Here is a 17,985-nt window from a genome sequence, read left to right as displayed (position 1 = left end):
CTGACGGTGTTGAAAGGTGAGTGATGAATGAATCAGAGAAATGGAAAAAGAGGGTGGGAATACCCCTGTGCAGTGTTATGCAAGTCATTTAAATCAGGCTTTTTACAGCCTGTCCAGTAAGGGTGGCCTTCATTCCCCAACTTGAAACCTTAGGTCTGTGGCCACTAGACGCTTCTGGAGAACAGGCATATGCAGCTGGCTGGTGCTTGAGCAGCAGTCAGTCACAGGCTAGCACCTGCCCCTCCTCACGGCTCTACCAAACCTAACAGCATCCGCGTTTTGTTTCTCTCTTCCTCTGCTGCCTCTTCCTGCTTTTCCCTGAACTTCATTTCCATGTGTACGTAGTTTTAAGCAAGTCATTAGAGCGGCTGCCCTTACAGCACAAACACAGCACAAGCTCCTAATGCCTTCTTTTTTTTCCTCCTCTGAAGAATATGAGACTGAATTGCCACAGCACAGCATTACCAGCGTGAGCATGCTCCTGAAGAAAACCCTTTCAAGAACAGTTCCTGGAAGCAAACGTAATTACAAACCTGATCTACCAGGAAACTTGTCTGAGAAGACCATCATAGCCCTAATCTAGAGCCGTATAGCCCACAACCACCTACCAACATACTTAACAGCAGTAGCTTGTCTGCATTTAAACCAGGCTAACAGAGTTAGGGACACTCAAGCTCTTACCCATCAGCTCTGTCTTCAGCATCACACATGAGAGCAGCAGGACAGTATAAGCTCCTTAACACAAGCAAGGCTTTAGGTCAACATAGTAACCGAAGCCACCTCAAAGGACTCTGTGCCCAAAGTTCATCGCCTTTTTCTTCCACCCACATCAGCTCTTCTAAGAAAAGATAGTACCTCTCTCCGCAAATTCAGCTTGAGGACCTCTTATAGTAAGGGAACCTGAACAGACACTTTTGTCGTATTTTCCCTACTTTTACTGCCCTGAAGACTTAAGTCATTCAAAGACTCATGTAACACCGGCCTTTGCAGTGGTCTCCTTTGCTTCTGCCTCTATTCTTGTAACAGCCACCTATGGAAGTAAATGTACTTCTATTTCTCGTATTTGTTCAAATAGACCTCAGCCTCAATTTTTTTTTCTTCTTGACCACTGGCAGGAGGAATATCACCTTTCCCATACTTCCACTGCTTTAGGAGAGACAGTTTTCTCTCACACTTTCCCTTATATTGATAACATATGAAATCTATTCTTAAAAAGTCAAAAATTAAAAAAAAGGCCAACAATGTTATCTCCTGGCTCCATACCAAAGCCAAACAAACAAACCTTTCAACACCATGTCTCTTCTCACAATGCCTTCTGATAGCCATCGGCCAATGAATAATGAGAAAAACAGTTACACTAAAAATAGCATCTCCAAACGGTGGGGAGGTGGGGAAGTCGACAGAAGTTGTCAGGCCTCCAGGGCCAGATATTCGCAAAGAAAACATGCTTAATTTTTTTGCAGTTACTATTCAATAAATGGTCCTGCTTTTTGGCCTCTAGAAGGACTGCCAACTTTGCATCTGCTCTGAACATCTAATCAGAGTTTATTTTTTCACTACATCTGTCTTTGAGAAGCAGACACTGCAAACAAATACTTTAGTTTTTCCATCATGAAATATTTAGCTTGTACTCCTCATACTGTAACTAAACTGTCACTTATAAGGGGAAAAAGAGTTACCAGCATTTTTAAATGTAAAAAGAATACATTCACACATCACGTCAGATATCCCTCGGCTACAAACTCTTTGTTTCCTTTTTCCCTCAGTACAGCCAGCTTCACTTTTGGGGGAATGACATCAGTAGAGGAATTATTTTAAAATAAGTTAGCTTCCTACTTGCTCTGAGGAGGCTGTCTCACAAATAAGGTCATGAACAGATGAGATACAGACACTCTTCTTCTGCCTCTTCTCCCCCACACCCTCCCTTCTTCCCAACCCCACTCCAGTGATGGTATGTCTTGCTTTAAACTGCATAGCAGAATAGACAAGGGAAGGAAAACAAACGGTCACGGGAAACATAGCCCTTTTCCCAATTTTCAGCACAAAGAGGTTAAACAGTAGTGGGAAAAGAGGCAATCAGGAAATTATGTCTGTACCAACTGATCTCTCTTTCCATCTTCAAGTTAAACTGAGGAGCTCTCTAAAGGAGGATGTTGCTCGCAGGCAACTACACAAACTCTGAAGCGCTAACCGGCACTCTTAGGACTTTCAGAAAACTTGCTCATACTAAACCATTCATGCAGCTGGGAGCTTTATAATTGTCCATATTCCACTCGGTTCCCAAAGAAAAACCTCTGCTCCCTCAGGACTCAGTGCAGAGAGGATACAGACTTTGGTACTGATAGCTCATTTGTCATTCTCAGTATTTTTTTTTCAGTAAACCACATCTTGTAAACAGAACTAACAGAACAGAATAACACTTCTTGCTTTATGTCTTGGCTAATCCCATCCATTTCATAAGCACTGATAGCTCCTGTAAAATGCAGCATTTATTGCCCTAGGAGGAGGATGAGCAGGTAAGCACCGTGACCTCTGCCGGTATCTCTGACTCTGTGCCAGGAAGTTGCAGCAGTGGAACACATCTTCAGCTGTATTTTGTGCAAACCACCACAACTCGGTAGCAAATCAAACTGGCACGGCAATGCCAGCAGCTGCCAGTTAGGGCTTAGTTAGTAGCTCTCAGTAGCTTCCAGGATGAAGCATAAAGTTACCGACACAATTATCACTGGCCAGGCCAGCAGTTGTTCTAGTATTTCTCTCCTATTTCACATGCCTGCTTGAAAGACCATTTCCCCAGTCCCCCACTGCAATAACTTATTTCATACTTACACAAAACTTGACTTTACTGGAAATGACACATATGGCTTCATAAAATAATTCACGCAAGCACAAGGGCAAGAGGCTCAGCCAGACTCTAGTCAACCAAAGCTGACATGCTCTAGGTCCGTTCAAAGCATCATTTTCCTTTATTCTCTCCTCATTAACGTTATTTTCACAGATGTTATTGACTTTAAAATAGCTTGCTTCCAAGTATTAAGAAGGCCAAAGGCCAAACCCCTGAATAAGCAAACACTGTGCAAAACCAATCGCACATGCTCCATCCACGTGGACAACGTGCTGGGCAACCATGTATGAACCTGGGCAGGAAGGAAGGTAAGTGGGAGAGCAGAGGAGATTCCTCCTCTGATAGCAACCTCTCGATACCAGCACGAAGAATGTCAGTATGCTCACGTGGGATGGATATTGAGCAGCTGATGTGCACATGCATTCCCTACTTCATCCCAAGGTGGGCTGCTCTTCCACCTGCTCCCTGGGTGTACTGCTTGCTGACAGATTCATTATCATGAGTCTTTCATCAACTATAAGCTTGCAACAACCTAGAAAAACATACTTGAAACAGATGAAATCATGAAAACTGAAAAACTGCAGAAAGAAGGGGCTGTTTCTAAGGGGCAGGTTGTTTGTCTCGTTTGGTTTTTTTGAAGAGGCAAAGCGACCAGTGAAGCATGAAGAAGCTGAGGGGGGAACCACACTGAAAGAAGTTGCAGTAGAAAAACAGAGCTCTCAGTCAGGTCAAGCATTTCAAGAAGACCGTATTCCGTTCAATTTTTAAAGGAAGAGAAGGACAAATAGCAAAACATCTTCTGAAGGAAGATGGCTAGGAGTTGCCACCAGGATTGAACAAAAAAGTAACTTTTAAATACAAGAAAACATCCTATGTATTTGCATTAGGTGGGAGGGTATATATTGCATATAGGCTACATTACTGTTCAAAGTATAGTTTCACTTCAGTATTTCCTCGTTTCTAGTGGTAAATACTGCCGTAAAACAGAGAGAAGCACTGTTTAGAGACTGCACCACAAAAATTTTGACAGGCTACAAACATTTCAAGCATACATTTAGAACGAATATCTAAACTTCTCACAGGTCATCACAACATAATGAATACATCATCAATACCAAACGCTATTTACTTCAACCTGCAGAGGACAGCAGTTTTGACAATTCTAATGCTACGGTCATGCTTACTAAGTTTATTCTGGTTAGAGCATTGGGAACTAACCAACTCCCAAAAAAGTAAAGCAAATATAATGTTAATTCAAACTCTAAAGAAGTGTGTATTGTTTTAAAAGCTACTGTAATGCACGTAAACAACATAGATCATGTTGTAGATATCATTAATCCCAAACTCTGTAAATATAATACTTAGCATGCCCAAGAGCCGCTCCAGGAATCCTGCCTAGCAGTGTGTTTGGATTACTTTATCTCCAAAACTGCATTTCTTTATTCTAATTCAGCAGAAGAAACAAACTCTTGCACAAAAAAAAATTTAGAAGGCAAAGATCTATTGAGTGTAGACCAATGTATTCCCAAACTGGACATATCCCTAGCATCAGTAGGATTTATCCAAGACCACAGATCTACATGGTTATCAGCAATAGCATATCCCTTGTTATTAGCAATCATGATTAAAAACAAAATAATTCAGCTGCAATTATTTTGGTCCGATAGTCTTTTTTGACCCAGCTGGTATTTAGCAGAACATCCTGCAACTTGGAAATAAATTTGGTTTGGAAATAATTGAGGAACAAGGAGGACCCATGATATAATTCTTGCGGTGTAGCCAACACTCAAAGTGTTGGGGCAATGCCTCACAAATCTACCAGGTGGAGATGGAGATGCCTATTAAGCAGCTGCCTTTTCAGTGGTCTGTGTTGATTCAGAAGCAATCAGTTCATTCATATGAAGACAACTGCATTATAGCAAACGTAATTTCACATGACTACATGTATTACAGATAGATGGATAGACATTAAGCTTTTTCTTCCATAGGGAAAAAGCCTGAATCCTCGTCATTTCCTACAATAGCTGCTTTACAGCTACCAGAACATAATTAACCTCACATCTCAGTAATTTGTTCTTATCTGCTCTAGCTTTCCATTTTTTCAGTTTTGCATCACAACATAGGTCTTGAAGGAATAAGGAGAACAGTTGCTTCTTCAACTCATGTAAAATGCCATGAGGAGAAAATAGGAACAGCAACTCAGAATAATCTAAGTTTGCATACCTTGGCTCCAGCCATTTCTGCCTTCTTCACTGCAGGCTAACTGGTCACAGTTTGCAATCTCTCGTTATACAAGTACCACTACACAGTAAACTACCCGGAAGCCCTACAGTACAGTTGCTGGCCTGAGCCACTTTAACACTTGGCTGTTAATAAAAGATGTAGATCTACCACCTCAGCCCACCCTTTATTCCTGGTTGAAGGGTAAAGATCAAGTTGTTTTACTTTCAGAGCAGCTTCCTTCCCACTGACCCCTCTTTCGTGAGAGCCGTACCCCCCACCACGCTCTCATCGCCGTTCCCACCCCACATCAGCTTCCTGGTGTGGAATTCCTGACCTGTGCAATGGCACTCTGCAAGGCTCAGACAGGGGCCTTTGCAAGGTAAGGAGGACTGTGAAAAGCCACCCTGCTGAAGTCCAGCCAGATAGAAGCATACGTAACAAGTACTGCACGCGTTTTTGTTGTACTGATTTCTGCCACTAACTATACGGCTATATCCCCAACATCACATGTATTACTTACCATGAAATGTGTACAGCTGTATAAGTATACGTAGCAACTTTAAAGCACTAAGAGAGCTATATTAAGTGACTGACGTAACCCTGCAATAACTGTTGGTATTGGTTATGATGTTGCAACTAGTCTACAGTATACTAGCTTATGAAAAATCAAATGTTACTGCTACTCCTGCATTAACGTTAACCTGTTACACCTTAGCTGACATTAAGAATTTCAACTGAAGAACACAAAACAGGCTTGTTTTACCTTACAGAGACAACAAGGAATATGCCCATTTAAACTGCATTGTGTACAAAGCCAAATGACTTAATAAAAACTTTCTCCAAGGAACCATAAGAGATTTTAATTTGTTCAAATAATTATTAAAAAGAGATTAGCTTTTCAGATAAACAGATTTAGAAACCAGTGTATTTTCTGTGCTTTGTAAACTGTACTTTATTTGAACTTAATTTCAAGGAGTTTAAACTAAAGCAGGAAATTAGCCCTCAGCAGCACAGCCAGATTCATCCTCAGCATCTAGAGAAAAAATTAAAAACAAAACAAAACCAAAAAAGTCCTCCTTGCCAAAGAACATAATTCTGCTGTCTCATTACTGTTTTGATAAAATAATTTAATTAGCAGTCTTCAGATACAGGAAGGCATTTATGCTTCATCAGGAAAAGAAGGGCTGAGACGGGTGAATGGTACGCACTGTTCTAGCATACCAGGAACACAGCATTGAATTCTTCCAGCTATCGGGCCAAAGCTGGATTGGCATACCAGAACTAAGCACGTTTTTGATCCAAAGCCGGGGGAGGAGGGGGGAAGCACCAGGCAATCTAATATTTACATACTCTTAACTGCAAATAAGAAGAAACAGTTCAGCTGAGGAGCAGTGCTGAGGTATAATAGGTGAATTGGATACTGTACTTCCCCCTCCCATGCACAAATTAAAGTCCTAAAACCACCCCGGTCCCCATCTTTCATTACGTTCTGCTCTTGCGGGTGCTGACATTTGTCATTAGGGAATCCCATAACTGAGGCTTTTATACGTAGCTATTTAGGCCAGTTCCCCTAGGCTACTCTGTGCGACAGCATATTTGATTCCTGCAATAAAGTAGTAGTCTAGGCTAATTTCAACATATGTTTCCTCTTTAGAAAACTTTTAGATGGGAAGCCTGCTTACAGAGGGACTGCACTCTAGATCTCCAGGACAGCAGAGGCCCCTACAAAAAAGTACTACCCGTTCCTAAAACTAGTTGTTTACTACAGCTTACTGCCTACAGTGCTTCATTGCTCATCAGTACCATGCACAAGTACCCTATGCAGGCAAGAGCCTATGCATTTGCAAATCCTTGTCATGAGAGCACTTCTACCGTCAAATCAGAAGAGCACTATCTGCATCCCCAGTTCAAATTTCTCATTAGCGTAGGAGTAACCAGCTACTGCACAAGAAACTGAACTACAGTTTAGCTTGAAAATCCCCGGAATTTGGGAATATGCTCCCCACCCCTTTTTGGCTCAGATATCAGCTGTATTCATCTGTACACAGGCCTTTCTATGGCTCTCCAGTCCATTTTAGCCATATAAAAATAATTTTACAGAGATAAACTGTATTTCAACCTCACCAGCATAATCCACAGGTGGATAGGATAAGCCGAGTCTAAATGAGCTGGCAGAGTTTGAATCGCTAGTTGAGATTAGCTAAAAATATTGCCATGATGCATAAACCCAAATAGAAACCTGCTCCGTCTCCCAGGGCAGTATCAATTCTGCAGTCCCAACAGGTGTAAAAAATAATTCATCTTTGTCACTAAACTATAGGAATATGCAGGAGGGGGAGGAGAGCTGTCAGAGACAGGGGCCATTTGTACATAAATGCTTCCACGCTGCAAATCAAATTTAAAGGCGCCAAGGTAGAGAGCCATCAAAAGCCACTTTCTTCACCCAGAGATTTCCAATGATCCTATAAACTCAATACTGCAAAGTTTGTCCCTATATTTTACACGTGAAGTGCTTCAGCCATCTGAGGAAGGCTTTGAAACTCGGCCCACATTGAAAGGCAAGCCTTCCCTGAAGACGTGGTTTTAAAGTAGGAAACGAGTTAGTGCCTGGGTACAAAGATCACATTTGTTTTGACTTAGTTCGTCAAATCCTTTGAATACCAGTTCAGAACACATACTCTGTAAAACACTCATGAGAAACTGGCACATTCAGTCAGGCACATATTGATGAACCACTATTTACAACTACTGTCATTTAAGTGCCTTTTCATTGTAAATAGTGGGATTTGCAAGAACAGACACCAGAAGATCCTCAAGCTGCTAAGAGCTGCTGAATAAACAAGGCTAACATGAGTGACTTTTCCCTGCTGCCTCTCATTTGAACTGCACAGGCTCAGAAAATTGCCTGTTTCCTGCCAGTCTCCAACCTCTGCATCTCTATTTTCTGTGTGGGAGCAGGGAGGAGAATTCAAGGGTGGTTTCTTTTACTTGATAAAACAACCATTTAAAACAACCAGATAAAACAACCATTTCAAATTAATATGTCCTTCCTAAGACAATTTTGTTGGAGCCTAAGATTTATTTTCCCAGCTTCCCCCCCGCCCTCAACAGCCCTCCATGCCACAGGGCAAGTTGAGCCCCAGCATCTGTAATTAATGGCTTTGCATACTTATGTCTGAAGGTTGCAGGTCGGCCACAGCATAACAGATACCCACATGCAGGCAAAGAAGCAAATGCACTTACCCGAGAGATAGACAGAGGCATGTTGAAATCTTTGCCCCCTTGAAGTCTGAAACCCCAAGGAGCCGGGCCGACCAAAGATACGCTGTAGTTGCTCATGATGTTTAGTATTCAAGGATCAAATCCAAAGAACTGATGCCTGTGGAAGAGGATTAGAGTTTTAATTTAAAGACAATAACAACAAAAGGCACTGCCTACCACTTTGAAAGCCTTCTTTCTTTGTCTGTGTTCCCCTCCATAGTATAAAAACAACCAAAAAAAACCCACACCAGGTCTGTCATTACTCGTGCTTTTATTCCTCACATGTTATTTTCCTCTGTAGCATAGGAAGAAACATAACTAGGGAACTGGTAACATGGACTTGGGACTTGAAGAACTTCCAGTGCTGAGATGTTTGACAACTACTTCTTACTAACGAAATACTGTGTGGGGAAAAAAAAAAAAACACCCAACATTAAAGCTCATCTTAAAAAAAAAAAAGTCAATGTTGAGACAAGCATGAATTGATTAAGTGGTATTAAGTATTGGAATTAAGTATTCCTTAAATCCAAGTATGGAAGAAGTTAGTACTACTGGCACATTCATTTCTAACAAAATTAATATCATATGCTGCCATGTCATCAGCTCAAAGCTTGTTTCTAAACACATTATGTCTTGACAGTTTCAAAACAATGTCAAAACATCACAACTTTGAAGTTAATCAGAAGAAAAGAAAATCCCTGTGCCTTTTTTATTTTTATAGCATAGCTTCATATTGGTAGAACAACGCTACAGAGAAAACAGATATTAAAACCAACCCTCAAATGAAAGCTGTGAACTAAAGCGAAATACCCACGGCCACAACTTAACACTGAGACAGCAAAACCAAAGCAAAACCCAAGCATCACCCTCCCCTCCCCACAAACGTGGGCAACAGATTACCTTTAAAAGGCAACCGAGGCACTTAATTGCCGTTCAGCGTCAAAGATAAGCTTGGCTTCAGTTTCACCTCAGATAAGTAACGTTACAATGACATCTTAGGTAGTGGATCCCGTCTATTTTTGTATGGTTGAAGCCAGGCGGGAGCACACCAGGGCGGGCTGGTGTAAGACTACACCGGGGCACAGCCAGATTCCATACTCGTATAGGGACATTTAAGGTGGACCCTCCGTCAAGCAGAAGCAAGCGGGCTGCAAAACCCACCAAGCTCTGCAAAGCCCGGTTTTACCTGTTCATACGCTCTGTTATTTTTTTGGAGGTGGTGGATTTTTGCAAGCGCAGCCCAGCCTTGCGGACCTTCAGAGCGGGGCTGTCGCACAGCCCCCGCGGGTGCAGGGAAGGACATTTAATGTCACTCCCCGAGAAAGCCATCTGTAACACACGTTTCTGGGTTCACCTCCCAGGCCACAGAGATCCGCTGCTCAGACCCGTTTCTAAATCAAATGGCAAACTTTATTCACACCGACGGCCGCTCAGGTAGCCAGAACGGGGCTGCTGGCATTGGGCAGTACAAGATATATATCAGGAAGCAGAATTTGGAGCTGGTAACAGAGATGCCCGGGTACCTGGGCAGTTCCTGACGTGCCCCTGCCTGCTGGCTTCCAGCAAAGGGGCAGCTCTGACCCCAGACACTGACTCAACCCACCCTTAAACGTCTCAACAAGCACCAATGCACAGAGGGGGAAACGCACACCGCTGAGCTTTCATGTGGCTGAAGAGGAAAAAAAGAAACAAAAAGCCTCCACCAAGTTTGAGCTAGGACTCTTAGGGGACTTGCTCACCACTAAAGCGAGAACTACAACTCGTTTAATTGCTCTGTGCACTGAATTCCTTATAAAAAGAGGACTTTAATTACTCTCAGATTTCTTTCCGTATAAAAGTATGAATTCTTATCATTCCTTCTAAATGAAATCCACCGCAGTGACAGGTCTCTATAAATTAGAGACTGCAGAAAAGCAAACCACATTTAGCGACCAGCACACACGCAGTTCATCGGCACAGGCAGAAGGCTTTACCTATGAGTTAAAACTGAAGCACTTGTGTAGCGCTTTTTTTTTTTTAACTGAGTAACTGCTAGTTACAATAACAGATCTAGGAAAACATTCAGTTATATTAGAAAAGATACTGTTCTTTTTTATTTGTAGCAACTACAAATAGGAGGGAAGAGACTGCACGCTGAAATGCCATGCATCACTCTCAGCATCACTCATCTTTCCTTTCTCACCCCCTCGATTCTGCCGAGTCTGCATCTCTCGGCTTACAGACACACCAGGAAGGAACAGCAGACAAAGGAGAGCTCTTCAAAGTTTAATTTAACAAATTTCTTAAAATACACTAGAGCAACATCTAAGAGAAAGTATTGCAACCCACCAACCCCGGTTCGTGTGGGGAACGTTGCGCAAACAAACCAGCTAGGGGTGAAATTGTGCAACGTTCATGTAGATGATCAAAGGCTTGGTGGATCTACTTCTGGAAGGGGGAATTTCAAAACCCCGGCAGAAATGCTCGCCTGCACCACTGCCACCAGGGCCCAGAGCCCCAGGGCCCGGGGCTGGCTAGCGGGGCCCTCCTGCCCCCCGGGAGGGCTGGTTGTGCCGGGGGGGCAGCGCCAGCAGAGCCCCGTACCCCCAGCACCCCCTTTGCCCAGCTCCCCCACCGAAACCCTCTAAGCGCCCCGGGACGAGGAGCCCCACGGCTACCGTAGGCTGGGGGACCGGGCTGCCCCACAGAGCGCCGGGTCTCGGTCCGAGGCGCCCCCACAGCCCCAGGGGCCCCACAGGCACGCCAGCGTGCAGCCCTACGGGTGCCACAAAGCCTGGGGACCACGGCACCCCAGAGCCCCGTGCCCGAGCAAGCCCCACAGGCAACCCAGCACGCTCGGCCCAGGGCGAGGAACCCCACAGGTGCCCCACAGCCGCGGGACAAGGCACCCCACGGGCGCTCCGAGCCGCTGCCCCCGGGGCCGGGCACTGCCCGCGGCCGCCCCCACGACACCCGGGCCCCGCGCTGCCGCCGGGCAGCGGCGCTCCTCAACCCACGACAAACAGCACGTCCCGCTTAAAAAAAAAAAAAATATATATATAAAAAAAATTAAAATAAGCACCGTGAAGTTTTAAACCTGCCGACCTTTTGCTCCCCCCCACGCCGCGGCCGGGCCCCACTCACCCCGGCGGTGCGGTGCGGCGCGGTGCAGGGCGCGGAGAGGCGAGGACACCCGCGGCGCGACTGGGAGGCGGCGGCCCCGTCCCCCCGGTCTTGTTTTCACTTCCGTCTCCCGCCGCTCCTCCCCCGGCCCTGCCCGGCCCGGCCCAGCCCGGCAGCGGCGGGACGCGACGGCGGTGCGGAGCGGGGCGCGGAGCAGGGGCTGGAAGGGCTCAAAACACCGTTCCCGGGCGGCCCCGATTTGTTATGTTTTTAATAGAGAAACGCGCGCTTTTTTCCCCTTTGCTTTGGACAGAAATAGTCAAGGCGCACCTGTGAATGGCAAGGGCGAGCGGGGAGGGGGTGCCGGCCCTCCGGGTGCCGCCGGCCCTCCGGGTGCCGCCGCCCCTCCGTCCCCGGCCTGAGGGAAGGGCTGCTGTGCTGGGCGGGGGGGCACGCAAAGGGGCCCGGCCCCCAAAGTGCCCCCCAGGCAGCCCCCCACGGTATCAAATGTACAGCCCCACATACGCTGCAGCAGAGCAGGAGACCTTACAAAAAAAAGAGTCTGGTTTATTTAATGTGGAGTAACGTGAGGACCGACAGGGATGTACTCGCCGCCTGAAGTACATCAAAGTAGGGAACAGCAGTGAGGCAGAAGAGCTGTTCAAGCCACAAGACAATGCTGGCACAAGAGCAAATGGCTGCAAAGTGCCCATGAATAAATTCAGCTCAGAAATTAGTAGGGGTCTGCCAGTAAGGAGGAAAGGGAGGTTTCTGGCACAGCCTCTCCATAGGAGTGGTGCAAGAAATCAGACTGGTTCTGAGGAGACCCTTGATCAGATTATGTTATACGATATGCTTGCCTGCGAGCAGAATAATTATTTAACACGGAGACTATCAGTTTGACAGGCCACAAGCTTGCTGAGTCTGAAGCAGGGCAGACGCGCTGGGAGAGCGCGCTGCTGCACTTGACAGAGCCGGGCACTGCCGCTGCCTCGCCGGAGGGAGGAACAGGGCGAAGATGAAGCAATTGCACTTCAGTTCCACGTTTAGCTGCACAGCACAGCTAGGTGAGGCTTGAGGTTCCTGTCATACTTCACATGCATTAAAAGTCATTACAAATAAAAGTGGCTGTGAAAGAAATGTGCATCTAATTAACCGTACCACTAGCACTGCAATTCAAAGGATTTCAATCCCTTCTTCAAGCATGGATTTACTGTGGAGAAAGAGTGCAGAAGAAAGCTTTACATTCTTATCAACATCTGACACAACACGCAGTCCTTATCATGGATGGCCCTGCCTGGCCCGTCTGTCCCCCTTTAGGAGGAGGGCAGCACTGTCCCTCACTTCAGGTGTCACCTGCACAGGCCTGGAGCCCAAGTCTGGCCCAGCTGTGCCTGCGCCCACACAGGCTATCCCGAGCGGGAGCCCCCAGCCCACACAGGCTATCCCGAGCGGGAGCCCCCAGCCCACACAGGCTATCCCGAGCGGGAGCCCCCAGGCTGGAGGTGATGCTGGGGTAGGAGACCCAAGCCCCAGGTGCCTGGGTGTGCATGAAACTGGGGCCGGCCCAGTCCTGCCAGTACTAGTTATGTGAACTTTAACAGGGGTATTTTAACATTGTCCTGCTGAGCTGTGTGTCTTGTCAGCTGCTGTGACTAGGCCAAATGCATGTCAAACCACATCTCAAATATAAAAGCATCTAAACCCCGCACTAATGTAGCCAAACCACCCTTTCAGAAATCTTTCTTCTTTACACTGCTCTTTTCCTATTAAGTATCTCTAATCAGGCAAAACTGAAAATCCCCATTACACACACAGACTTTCTCACATGATTTCAATTCATGGAGGTAAAAATTCCCCGACACAGGGATTTTTCATTGTGTCACAAGGGCCTTAGGTCACTCCCATGCTGTTTTATTTATTTGAGTAGAAAAAGCTCCAGGACCCCACTCCCCAACATGACTCACATGACATCTCCAAGGTCAGCGTGTCCCTGCGCTGACTGCTTGGGTAGCAATCTGCTCTCAGCTCACCAGAGCGCACAGCCAGCCGTCTTAGCCTGGAATACCGGCTAGCCACATTAGTGAAAAACATCCTTTTCCACTTCAGTTCTTCAAAAGCCTTCAGCTTTCCTTGATGGAGGAGTAGCTTGCGCGAGCTATCTGTACATGCGGCATCTCAACAAGACATTACATTAATTCATCAGGACTAAAGGAGAACTTGCAGAGAGACTTTTGCTGGTGGGCGTTTCAGTAAGTTTCACCCTTGGTGAGGCTGCACACACTGCACCATACCCACCCATTGCACCCAGGCCAGTGCCACTCTCAGCTCAAAGCTGGCTGTCTCGTCTTTAAGTCCGTCATTGCATTTCTGCAGCGTGATGAGTTTGTGACAAATGAATCTGTTTTCCTTTGCCTCCAGAGACAGGGCACAGAAATTAGAGGCAACTCATTAGTTCGAGATCTCTCCATTCTTGGTCACTCTTCAAATATTCTCCCCTTTGAGAAAAAGCTTTTCATTAGAGCTGAATAGTGAAATAAGAGATAGCAAGTTGAGCAAGAAACCTCAGCAGCAGCCAGAACTGTGGCCTGCCTGTTCTTCCTACCACCACCGTATTTTAGACAGAGCTTGCATTTTTCCCTCTGAGCAAGGAAGGAAGAAGTCTGGAAATTAATTAAATACAGTAGTCTGCGAGCCGTGCAGATACAGCCTATCTCAAAATTACTCAGGCACTTAAGTCCTGTTTAAATGCTAATGAAATGCCTTAGGTGCCAGATAATGAGCACTGCAAAACTCTGACAGAGAATATTACCTGCAGTCGTCAAGTACAAAAAGGCACTCGTAAATGGAAAAAGCAGCCCATAAATTACGAACAGATTAACAATGCACAGTAAAATAATTCTCAATTAAGCAGCAGTTAATCTAACATTAGCTTTCTGTGTGCTAAGGCACTGAACTACGGACTGTGCTTTTGCTGCACTGCTACTTTTGCTTTTGCTTTTCTTCCAGAGGTAAAGCTAATGCAAATATTTAGTCAGCCTATAGCTGGGAGTTCAGCATAAAGTAACCTTCTCTTACAAGAGGTTAATGTGGATATCACCTATAGCCTCAGAGGTTATTTCCAGTTCCAAGATAGCTCTCTGGCCAAAGAGTGAAATAAATTAGGTACATTCTGAGTGTTTCTGAGAAGCAGGGGCTGCCGTCAGCTTTTGACAGCTACAGAGGGAAAGCTGTTACGCTCTGGTCATGGTGAAGCCCAAACTGCCTTGAACTGGTACCACAGAAGCGCTTTCATTTTTCTGTTTGTTTGGTGTTTTGTGGTTTTGGGTTTTTTGTTGTTTTTTTTTTCTTTTTCCTGTCCCTGGTTTGGAAAGATACCCCGTGCTGAATTACATCCTCTGTCATACATCCTGTCCTCCACAATAACTCCAGTTAGCCTAAGGACTTCCTCAGATGGAGCTGCCAGCGAAGTGGTGGGGCACAGAGTGGCCGGCCAGGGGGGCAGGATCCAGCCAGCTGGGCAGCTACGCCCGCCCAATTCACTTCGGGTCAGCTTTGTCAGCCAAAAACCCCCCATGGTCAAGTTTACTTGTCACCTCTTTTTTTCTCCTCTTAGAGCCCTGGTTCTTCCTCCAGCTGTGCCGACCGTCTTCACTTTTCATCAGCCCGTTTTTCCACCAGGCACGTGCTCTTGCATTACCGCTTCTGTAGCTGTCGTCCTCTCTGCCTGCAGTTCGCTCACCATGTCGGTGGTCAGGCCAGTTTTTAAGCCCGTGGCTTTCATCAGATTGAAACTTTAACAGCATTGGTCTTCCCACTTTAGATAGTTAGCCATTAAAGCTCTTAACGTTATAAATGGATTTATGGTCTTCTTCATATCCTAATTTCTTCTTTATATTATCTTATAAGCCTTGTTTAATTTTTCTTTATTGGTGCTTTTCTTTTTAAAGAAAAAGTAGTATTTGCTAATAAAATACTTCTTATTTATAATGTCCCCCAGAATCTTGGTAAATTGTGTAAACAAAGGAAATAAGTGTATGTTATTACTGGACTCCTTTGTAGTGACTGAGTGGATGCATCCGGAGCCTGGTCATTCATCGAGAAGCTGTAAACTGGGCAAATCTGGTTTATTCCCTCCTTCTCAGGTGAAAGAAGGACCACCTGTGTGGAGGCCACAACCTGTGCTACAGGTCAAACATTTCCTCCCCATGAGTCCAAATCAATGAAACAGAAACTAAACCTTTTAATTCCAGGCAACATGAGAAGCCTTTTGAGGAACTCCAGGTTACATACTTATCACGTTAAACATGGCCCGGTTTAGGGACTGAAACCAATCTGAAGCTTCTCAGTACATCACAGCCTGGACAGCTTCATCCTCAGCCCCTCTGTGAAGCATTAGCCTCATTTTACAGATGGTGACCAGAGGCAATAAACATTTATACATGAGAGGAATCAGCTGTCAGATAAAGAATTGAAACCAGTTCTTCCAAATTCTTGCACAGCTCCTAACTACCGGATTACCCTACCGCAGGCTGACATAGCCCTTTCTGCTTCTTCAACCACAGCAATGCATGGGAAGAAAAAATAAAAAAAATTCAGACTTCATATTGACCATTCTTCACAGAGCCAAGCACATTATGGGAGTAACACCTTCAGTCATCCATGCTCTTACCTGTTGAAGCAAGCCACCTGCTTAAATTTCCCTTTCCTTAACAGCGGGGAACAGTTAATGCAGAAATCTGTGGCTTGGTGTGGTTTAATTACAGTCCATCAGCTGCGCAGGAAGGGTTTGCTGAGTGATGTCTTTGAGCTACATTTGACATACACCACGAACACCAATTAAGTAGGGTTTGGCAGGTAAACAGTCAAACTTTCAGAGTGGTCCTTGCAGTTATTTATATTAATTAATGTCATGGGAGAAGAGGTGCAGCTTTGCCTATAATCTTTTATGTAATATATTGCCTTAGAGAGGGAGGGAGCGGGTGCAAGCTGTGGCACGACGAGCGAAGCGCTTTGCCTGGCAGGTCGGGAGCAGCCTGGCTCACGGGTTTGGACAGACGTCGCGGGAGGGGAGCAGGCAGCTCCTCTGCGTTATTCCTGCCGGCACCACTAATTCACACAAGCACAGCTAATTCACGCGGCCTTTTCACAAGCCAGGTCTGTTCTGCAGCTCAGGCAGAGGCAATCGGTAGATCCCATTTGGGGCTTGGCCACCATGACCCCGTGTCACCTTCACCAAGTCAAATCACTTCAGCCAGTTCACACTGAACTGATACAAAGATCAGTGTCGTCCAAACTAGTGAAATGCCAGTGCATCAACAGGTCTTTTGCAAACATAAAAAAAAAAAAAATCAACATAGCTTTCCTGTTGCGTTGACTTAACTGACCTGGATTTTGTAACTATTTAGGTAAATCCATACAAAACCCTCTGCATGCAGAGAAACCACTGTAGGCCTTTGTAACCATCTCTAAAGTTATATTTGTCTGGGAAAAAAAAATAATAATGAAGCCAACCATGAGAGCAGTAAGATCCGAGAACACGTCAAGGAGATCTTATTTTAGCTGCTGCCCATGAAAAATATTAAAGCAGCTAATAGCTATTCCCACAGTAAATAAAATACATCTAATCTTTACTGACAGAGGAGAAGGGGGAGAAAAAAATACCACCAGAGAAGCTCATATTTATACATTTTAAGAATTTGGACCAAATTTACATACACCAGCAGCATATTTATGTGTACTTATGTTACAATGATTTATATCCCTCTTGCTGTTTGTGAAAACGCTGGTTCCTTGTTGGCTTTGCAAGGTTGGCTGCCACATAGATCTGGGTGTCACCAGCAGAAGAATGAAACCCATGCTGTGACAATATTTTTGGCCGAAACACCATACATAAATCAAGAAGAGCAGGAGGGATGGAAGGGACCATAGGCACCTAAGAGCATCCTGCATCCCTAGCTGGCAGTCAGAAACTGTCACCTCTCTACACACTCCCTGGGTGGATCCAGGAGTGACACAAACTGAAGTGTCACTGAGCCCAAGCCTTTCCCTCCTGAGGTGCTATAGTGTTTCTTCCCAATCGCATTTACATCTTAAAAGCGCTTGCGCTTTTCAGGTCCCAGCTGTTCCCATCGGAAGGCTGTCCTCGCCTCTGTTTGTTTTAATGGCCAGCAACCTGCGTCTTATTTCCAAGACTAAGTTTAGTCACAGACAAGTTTAAATAGTTCTTCTCCCTCCCCGCTGTTTCACTGCCGGGTATTTTTAGATGGAAACCATATCCCCTGTCAACCTTCATTTTCCTGGGCTGAACAAGTCAAGCTTGCCTTGCCTCCGTTTGTAAGGAAAGATTGTGGCACTCCTGGTGATCTCAGTAGCCTTTCTTTACACCTGTTCAGATTTGTATTTTCCTTGGACATGGGACATCAAAATGATATATAGCGTCCTGAGGACAGCTTACCGATGATGTGTTCTGTAACGGATTTAGTGTTTCCACTGGAAACATCTCGTTTGACATGTCCCAGAATGACATTTCCTTCTTCTCCAAAGAAAACCAT

General features: G+C 45.2%; 1 protein-coding gene across 11 annotated transcripts in view; it reads right to left on the bottom strand.

The window, feature by feature from the left end:
• Positions 1–11,608, bottom strand: part of PDLIM5 (PDZ and LIM domain 5) — a 127,983-nt gene extending 116,375 nt beyond the window's left edge. For 8 of the 11 annotated variants that reach the window (XM_072863156.1, XM_072863161.1, XM_072863160.1 and 5 more), the window contains exons 1-2: positions 11,453–11,608; positions 8,312–8,447 (exon numbers count right to left, since the gene is read on the bottom strand). In XM_072863156.1, the coding sequence (XP_072719257.1) occupies positions 8,312–8,407 (96 nt within the window). In that variant the 5' untranslated portion in view covers positions 8,408–8,447; positions 11,453–11,608. Of the gene's footprint in view, positions 1–8,311; positions 8,448–9,229; positions 9,371–11,390 lie in introns of those variants that run through there. The other 3 variants (XM_072863157.1, XM_072863158.1, XM_072863159.1) reach the window with 3 other exon arrangements.
• Between the last annotated feature and the right edge of the window lie 6,377 nt (positions 11,609–17,985).

Source organism: Ciconia boyciana, chromosome 5, assembly GCF_034638445.1.
Source record: "Ciconia boyciana chromosome 5, ASM3463844v1, whole genome shotgun sequence".
Lineage (NCBI taxonomy): Eukaryota > Metazoa > Chordata > Aves > Ciconiiformes > Ciconiidae > Ciconia > Ciconia boyciana.
This window is presented reverse-complemented; position numbering and strand designations above follow the sequence as displayed.